This window comes from Scomber japonicus, chromosome 17, assembly GCF_027409825.1.
Source record: "Scomber japonicus isolate fScoJap1 chromosome 17, fScoJap1.pri, whole genome shotgun sequence".
NCBI classification, from domain to species: Eukaryota; Metazoa; Chordata; class Actinopteri; order Scombriformes; family Scombridae; genus Scomber; species Scomber japonicus.
Window position 1 is genome coordinate 20,860,805 of NC_070594.1, and position 9,026 is coordinate 20,869,830.

The following is a 9,026-nucleotide window of genomic DNA, read 5'->3' on the forward strand; positions in this document are numbered from 1 at the left end:
GGCTTATGGATGTTATCCCCCATCACTTACATTGAAAGTGTGTTATAAAGGGATTTCTTAATGGCCAGTGTGAACAGGAGAAATAATTACAGCAAGAAAAACGTGTCAAGGTTTATCTGGGCACCTCACTGTTATTTTAAGTAGACTGCCGACTTCAACAATTACGAACGTATAGGCCTACTATCATTTGGTCTTCCGTATCATTTACATTTACGACAGCACGTGAAGGCAGCATGCAGTTCGCGCAGTCAGCTGACTCCCAGTTTGTCATGTGGCGTTCAGAGGCTGAGGATATCCCACGAAGAGACTGTGTGTGAACAACAACCTGCGTCACTTTTAACGAATAAAAGCAACTCGGTGGTCGCCTGTGTCCCCTCAGCGCGTGCAGCATGGCTTGGACAAAATACCAGCTGTTCCTCGCGGGACTTATGCTCACAACCGGCTCCATAAACACACTATCGGCAAAGTGAGTGCATAGATTTCACAGTGTTTCTGTTTCTGGTGTCATGTGTTTCCAGTTATACAGTAGCTCCTGCCAGACACAGTGAGCTAAAACAAAGCTAATGCTGAGCACAGACAAAGCTAATGGTTTTTAACTAGAAAGTGTATTAATGGGCTAATTCATTAAGCGAGCTGCTTTGTTTATTACGCTTTTGTTACAGACATATTAACTGTTTATTTGTTGTTGCAGATACAAGCAGATAGTGTTATTAGCTGGTCAACAATGAGCTTATATAAACATCCTTATCCAGTGTGATGACAGGCTACTATATTCTGCTTGTGATGAAGCTAGTAGTGATATAATATGGATAAATCAATATATTGACAAACTGCTGACCGGAAGGAACTGTGATGCAAAGAGTGTTTATAGAGGTTTAAGTTATCTCAGTATTCTCAACTAAACTGTGCACTGCAGCTGTATGAAGTCATCAACATGAGCTATGTGTGTATAACCAACCTGCTCTGATGGGATATGAATCTCAGAGGTGAAGTAACTAATAGTTTAGTTAGCTTGCATTAACAAATAGGTTATCATATGATGTAATGCAGAGCTTCAACTAACCATTGCCTTCATTATCATTTAGCTTTGATAGTGGAAAATAATAATAATAATTTTACAATCATACAAAACAAAGAAAAGCAACAAATCCCCCAAATTGTGAAATAAATCACAAATCTGTGTTGATTAATAAATCAAAGCATCAGCTAATAGTTTCAGCCCTGAAATGATTTGTCATACAGTATATTTCAGGGCTGCAGCTAATCACACGTTCATTATTGCCTAGTCTTAAAAACAGCAGAAAATACTGAAAATATTCTTTACATCTCATTAAATCTAAATGGGGTGTCTTCAAATGTCTTTTCTGTCCATCCAATCACATTTTTTTTCTTAAATTTCTCAATAAATAAATCCTTTTTTTTTTAAGTGTCAACATCCAAAACTGTAAATATCCAAACATATTCCATTTACAACTATATAAAGCCGAGAAAAGCATCCAGTCTTCTTATATGAAAGCTGGGACCAGAGCATGTTTGGTATTTTTGCTTTATAAATGACTAAAACAACTGATGAATTATCGTTACAGATCATTTTCAGTGGATCAAATCATTGCTAAACTGACTGATTCAGTACTATGACATTTAATTCCTCTCTCATTATTGTCACAATAGGAAGGGGTTTGCCATTCAGCGTTTCTTTACTTCTCCAATAATCTGTGATGTCAGCAACACATCTCTGTCCATTCGTGACTTTTTGTCAGCAGAAAACAGCAGTATCCAAGCTCAAAGCTGCTGTGAATAAAGGTTTAGGTTTGCTGTGTGGTGCTTATGTGTCAGAGAATACAAGCTGTGTCATGTAGCTGACAGACCAACACAGACACTAATAGGTAAAGTTTCACAACAGTCACCTGAAACCAGCCTCTTCACAGTGAAGCCTCACTGCTTTTAAAGTGCTACAGTTGAGATCAGTTACAGCATGTTGGTTTGTAGTTTCAGTTTCACCACATATATATAGGCCTATAGGCTATATAATCTTTTGTTCAATCCAGCTTCTCCAAAAACACACTGACCACAAACAATCAGCAGACTTGGATCAGTCGACAGACTGCGTGTATAATGAGCACAGACAAGTTGTTGCATTTGCTGTGTCATCACCTTCAAACTCCACATTCCCTTGTCTTGCACATTGTAGCCAACAGGACTCACATGCTGGTCATGCTTCCTCTTACTGTCTGTCTATAAAAGTCAATGCAGACGTTAGCACTCATTAACTTTACAGGCAAATCACGATGTCTGACTGTACAGACTGAAATTAAATGACAGTGAATGAGAAGTAAAAGTCTTCTACACAACAGTTCACTGACATTTGTGTTAGTTAAAAACATGAATACTGTTTAAAATCCCTAAAACACAGTGAGGGATCTACATGTTTTTTATATATGTATTCATTTTTAGTGCTGATATAAAGGAAAATATATAATATATAATATATAAAGTAAGTCTAGAGCTGAGTTATGCTTTGTTTTAAGCAGAATATGCTTAATCGTTTTGTCTATAAAATATTGGAAAATGTCCTTTATAATTACACACAGCCCTTGGTAACGTCGTCAAATGTCTTATTTTGTCGGATCACAATGTCCAAAATACAAGTAAATTCAGTTTAAATTCATGTATGACACAGAAAGGCTCCAATTTGAAAGCTGCAACCAGCTAATTGTTTGGCATTTTTCTTTAAAAAATGATAAAATGTGATTGTTGTGAAGTGAATGATTGTTCAAATCTGAAAATAGTTTCCAACTAATATTCTGTTGATTGACTAATTGATTCATCATCTAATCTCTTGTTTTGCGTCTTGTAAAATAGCAATAATTCATTTGGAATAATGTCTTCTTGTCCAACAGATGGGCTGACACGTTCTCAGCGAAGGGTTGCCGGGACGTCCCTGAACATTCGTTCTCTCACCCATTTGTACAGGTAAAGTAACAGCGTGTGAGTGACTACTGTTCAGCATGTATACAGTGTTTCACTCTCACACCACATGAGTTAAAAACTTGGGCTCAGTATTAACTGCTTATACAGCTGCCTACTGTGTGTTTAGACATTTTAACTGTTAAAAATATTGGCCTCTTTTGTTAAATGGGAAAGGTTCTGTAGACTAACATGAAGGCTACATAATGACTAAACTTTTCTGACGGTAAGAATAAGAAGAATAAAAAATATTGTTTTGGTATCGAAGAAAAAATAGAAAAGAAGAAGAAAGAAAATACTAAGATATTAAAATTCTACCCTATTAAACCCAGAGAAAATATATACACACACTTTATACATTTTTCCTGTCCAAAAGTGAATCAGATCAGTTGTGATCTGTTCCCTCTCTTCCCATCCATCTCTGTGTCTCAGGCAGTGGGAATGTTTCTGGGAGAGCTGAGCTGTTTGGCGGCCTTCTACATCTTACTTTGCCACGACAGACGTAGCCCAGAGCCCAAGATGAACCCAGCTAGCTTCAGCCCTTTCCTCTTCTTCGCACCGGCCATGTGTGACATGACGGCCACCTCCATCATGTATGTTGGTAAGTGACATCAGCCTTGTGTTCTGATCCATTCTACCTCTCAAAGGTTTTTCAAAGGTCAAACGCTGAATGGCAGCAAAACAGTATCGATTATCCACATCTCTTCAAATGATCCTTTCTTCAGATAGTTCAGTCAAAGACAATCAGCGTGGCTTCATGCTTTGTAGCTACTTTCAGCTTTATTGAGCCGCCTGACTTGTTTGTTCATTTGTGCTGGAAAGGGAGGAGTAAGGAGGGAGCGCTTTATTTTACAGGTTACTCTTAATGTTATACTAATTTCCTGGAAGACGTCTGAGTAATATGGGTAATATTTGCACAAAGAATGTATTTGAACTGCATCAGCAGGAATCAGCATCAAAGAGAAGCACTCATAGACATCAAACATCTCCATCCCAGTAAAGAAAGCTCTGAAATGACTGTATTTCTTAAGGAGACTTAAAAAGGCAAAATTCCCATCCCAAGTTCTTGTTAACTTGTTACAGAGGAGCAATAGAAAGCATCCTGACTGGAAACATCACTAATTGGCCCAAGACAGCAAGTCTCTGTAGTGATGATTAAAACCTCCTGAGAACTTCATCAGTAGCTATCTCCTGAGCATCGGTGATATTGGTGACGTTCAGTGCCTCCACAGAGCCCAAAGGATATTAAAAGACAATACCCACCCCGGCTCTAGCCTGTTGATCCTGCTGTATCTGCTGTTGTGCCAGCAGACTACAAAGCAGTTTCTTTCCTCAGGCTGGGAGAGTCATCAGTTCATCCTCCGCACTCATTTTGATGGCTTATTGTTTATAAATCCATTTATAAAATGTATGTTGTTGTTAGGAGCTACAAACTACATTTCATTATACAACCTTATGTTGTAAAATGATAATTTAATAATGAGTCTTGAATTTCTAGCTTGTGAAAGCACAAACTGAACAGGTGGCATTGCAGTTTCCAGGGTTCCAGGATATCTGCCGTATTAAAGCCTTCTCTTGGTTTCCAGCGCTCAACATGACGAGCGCCTCCAGCTTCCAGATGTTGCGTGGAGCTGTTATCATCTTCACCGGTCTGCTCTCTGTGGCTTTTCTGGGGCGTCGCCTTTTGGCCAGCCAGTGGATCGGCATCCTCATCACCATCGTGGGCCTGTTGATAGTGGGCCTCGCCGACTTCTTCAGCGGGCACAAAGACGACCACAAAATCAGTGATGTCATCACTGGTGAGGCAGATTTTCTAACGGCAGGAACAGAACTGATAAAATAAAGTTTTCTTGTGATGAAATATAGTCGTAAAGAACCTTTCTACTTGCACATACATGCAGTGTTTCATTAGCATGTGATTAACACTACTATGCTCTTCCATCCTGCAGGAGACCTTCTGATCATCATGGCTCAAGTCATTGTTTCAGTGCAGATGGTCCTGGAGGAAAAGTTTGTCTATAAACATGACGTCCATCCTCTGCGGGCTGTTGGTACTGAAGGTAAGTTGTTGTTCACCACAGGAGAAACAGATAAAACGGAAGGAAATTTGTTTGCTGGTATTGGTGATAAGCTTCTGAGCCATATTCCTCAGTTGCTTAGAACAAGTCAATAGTGAGGAATGTAAAGGCCAGACATGGTGTTACTCTTTTACAATACATGTAAATTTGAGAAGTGTGACTGTGACCTTAGATTCTAACTACATGCAAAAGAGAAGTATGAATGACACTGAGCATGATGATATTATGATAGACATTTTCTCTCACTGTGTGAAAAGAGTTTGACAAAGTAAATTAAAACCTGGAATTCACAGTGTTTAAGTACAGCACTAATCATTATTGTAACATTAACAATGGATTAAATAATTTTAAAAAGAGGTCGCTCATAGTGACAAGAGACTCGATTTTGCGCACAAGTGTCACTCCAAAATGAAAGCTAATGTTGCTCAGTGTGTATTGGATGTTTAGTTTGCCAATCACACTCACTGTAATAACTTAAAAATGTCATAATAAGTAAATATGATGTTTTACAGCATGTTCAATTGCCCCCCAAGTGCCCCAAAAAATGAATTACTGCAGTTTTGGGATGTCATCTTCAAGAAAACTACAATAACACAGCTGCTGATTTGACCTATTAGCACCTTTAACCTCCAGCAGAAAAAGTGCTTCATAGCCACATATTTCCCAGATACCATACTTGGGTTATTGATCAGTAACATTGGTCATATTACATTTTTGTTCTCTATTTACAGGTTTCTTTGGTTTCTTTGTTCTGTCGCTGCTGCTCATCCCCATGTATTTCATACCTGTGGGCGAGTTCAGCAACAACCCTCGGCGTGTGCTAGAGGACGCACTGGACGCCTTCTGTCAGATCGGGCACCAGCCTCTCATCCTGCTCGCTCTGCTGGGTAACACGGTCAGCATTGCCTTCTTCAACTTTGCCGGGATCAGCGTCACCAAAGAGATCAGCGCCACCACCCGCATGGTGCTGGACAGCCTGCGCACGCTGGTCATTTGGGTGGTGAGCCTGGGCTTGGGTTGGGAGCAGTTTCACGGCCTGCAGGTGCTGGGCTTCCTGGTCCTGCTGCTCGGAACGGCACTTTACAATGGATTGCACCGCCCCCTGCTGGCCAGGATACCGTGGTGCGCTGGGATGGTGACCGAAGAGGAAGAGAGCAGCTCAGGAGAAAGGGAGAGACTGCTGAATAACGGCAGGGTTCAGGCCGATGCCGAGAGCTAAAAGTGTGTCGGTACTGTCACAGACACTGCACCTTTATTGAATGCTGTCACTGACTAGTTTTTTTTAATTGAGGGTTTTTCTTCCCACACCTCAGGTTTTAACTGACGTCACAGTCAAAGAAAACATGATAAAGAGGGAGATGTAAAGCAGCTGTAATATTAGAATACAGGTTTTTTTTAGGGGTTCATTTGTTGTGTCTGTCTGAAAAAAACATGAATAATTTTTAGGCAGCATCAACCGTTGTTCCCTCACCCTTTTTTATCTGTTTTTCATTCTAAGAAAAGGCTTGAACTGACCGATTTTTTAGTGTTGTTGCGTGTTAAATCACTAAAGCACAGATTTATGAAAATTACTGTCATACAAGTTAGAAATTATTGTAAAGACCATGAAGGTGATTCTCTGTAATAGATCTATTATTGCCATGTATGTTGTTTCTGATAATGATTTTAACATCTCCAAATGCTCCTGTATGTAAATTTTCTTTCTAGTGATTTAGAATGGGTTTTATTTTTAAATGTTGCTGACTGTGCAGTATGATTGTGCCAAAGTTTTTTCTGCTTGCACTGAATGTCAATTGACTGCCTTGTGAAGGCAACATCCAACATTTCAGACTGCAGAGTCATTGTCTTAATCTCAGTTTGATTGAATTCAGAATCTACTGGATGCAGAAAAGCAGTACATCTGTGCATCTAAGCTCTGATCTTTTCACACTTTACTTTACTTGTACAAATCAACATGTAACAGGAGGACTAAGCTGGTACAGTGATTTGCATTCGTTATTGTAAAATCCTGTTTCTCAATTCAGTTGAAGTCGTTTGAGGTGTTGGCTGTTATGTACAGGAAAAAAAGGGAACTGTTATTTAATCACACTAGTTGTATTGTGGAATGGCATTTTTACTTGTGTTGCAATTTTATCATGGTGGAGGAAGAGATTTGAAAAAAACAAACATTTATGAAACAAATGTTTAAAAGGCTTGAATTGTGTTTCTTTTGCTTCATTTGATAGGTACAATATTGTGTCTTTATAGGCCTCAAAAGTTTCCTGATTATACAACTGAAACAATCTGGTCTTCCATCAACAAAAAATAAATCTCTGGGAAATAAATCTCTGGGATATTTCTCTGTTTTAATATATTATAGACTTAACCATTGATCGGTTAATCAAACAGCAAATAATGAAAATGATCATCTGTTGAAGCCCTAGTTGCTTGTACATACATTTTGGAGGCTTTCTTCAAAATGCACTGCAAATGATGTATTCGTTGTTATTTGTAGTTTATTACTATTTCATTAGAGAAATTAATAATTAATGATGATGATATAATGCACTGTATAAAAGAGACATTACTTAATGATCTATAGCATGAAAAAACATTAGTTTTCTCCTTAAGTCTTCTAAATGGAAAATACAGACAAAACTGTGATGAAATATGACAAAAGTTTGAGTCTGAACTAGCAGCTCAGTGAAATGAACAGTCAGTAAAGAGCCCAGTGTCACCGGCAGCTGACACCTGCCTGGCCTGCACTTCCTGAGTCAACCCAACATCCTCCCAGAGGACCGTACTTAGGCTTTAATGGAGGTCAAAAGTTAAACCCACGAGTCCCCCGAGATCTGTACACACGACCCCGTCCAGCACTAGAAACAGAAGGAAGGAAAATGTGTTAATTAACCGCACAGAGACACTGAAATGAACCACATACGCATCTTAACTTAGAGTGGAAATTAATGCTGTTTCAAATTTTATTTAATTAACAACATTATGCATTAGTTTCTTCATTTTGTAGGCCTGTGTAAATAGTGTCTACTGTTATTATTTACACATTTAGAGGGGGTTAATGTTATTTTCAGAAAAAGAAAAAATGACTGTGGACTCACTTTGCTGTATATTTCAACACACACGCACCTCTTTGTACACTTGTGAGCACCTTCATTGACATATTGCATTCCTTCCCCTCTTACCAAGCATAAAACCAATTGTAACAATAACCCTGAAACTAAATTTGAAACCTCAAACAGCCCTTTGAAGCCCTGTCCCAAAGAGGGAACCGAACAAAGAAATGTCCTCATTCCCATGGCCTAAAACTCGCATTGGTCCTCATAAAGATACTAATACAAGTAGACACACTCACACAAACTTTTGTATAACTATGTTAGTGAGGACAGTCATTGACACAATGCATTCCCTAGCCCCTAACCTTAACCATCACAACTAACTTAGTTTAGTTAATTTATTTAGAACATATTAAAAGAAACTAAATAAAATAGGCAGCAACACAAAACAACAGCAACTTGTAGATAAACAACAATAAGTGACAACACCGACCAACTCTGAAGCCTCAAACTGCATTTTGAAGGTGTGTTGGAAAGTAGAGGATGGACCAAAATTCCCTCATTTCCCAGGTATAAAGCTCAAATTGGTTGTCACAATGATAGCCAGACAAGCGCCCCCCCCCCCCCCCCCCCCACACACACACACACACACACACACACACACGCAGCAGACCAGCGTGGACTCTTTCACAGCAACACATGATATGTCCGCTAGATGGCAGTGTTTTGATAGAAAATGAAAACCAGCTGTTCATTGTGTGTAGTTTTAGTTATGAGCTGCTACTTTGTCACTGTGCTGAGGAAAAACTACTTTACATTAAGTTGTCCACAGTCCTATACAGGTTATAAAACAAAACGACTGCATTGTAAATATATATATACAGTATATATATTAAATGACTGTAAATAAGCCATAAAGTGTACAATGACG

At 38.9% G+C, this 9,026-nt stretch overlaps 1 protein-coding gene across 1 annotated transcript; it reads left to right on the plus strand.

Moving 5' to 3' along the window:
* Positions 1-305: 305 nt before the first annotated feature.
* slc35f6 (solute carrier family 35 member F6) lies at positions 306-7,238 on the plus strand. Its single transcript, XM_053336851.1, has 6 exons — positions 306-466; positions 2,901-2,973; positions 3,400-3,568; positions 4,554-4,766; positions 4,917-5,027; positions 5,777-7,238. The coding sequence occupies exons 1-6, from the start codon at positions 390-392 to the stop codon at positions 6,262-6,264; spliced, it is 1,131 nt and encodes a 376-aa protein (XP_053192826.1). The 5' UTR covers positions 306-389; the 3' UTR covers positions 6,265-7,238.
* Positions 7,239-9,026: the final 1,788 nt, after the last annotated feature.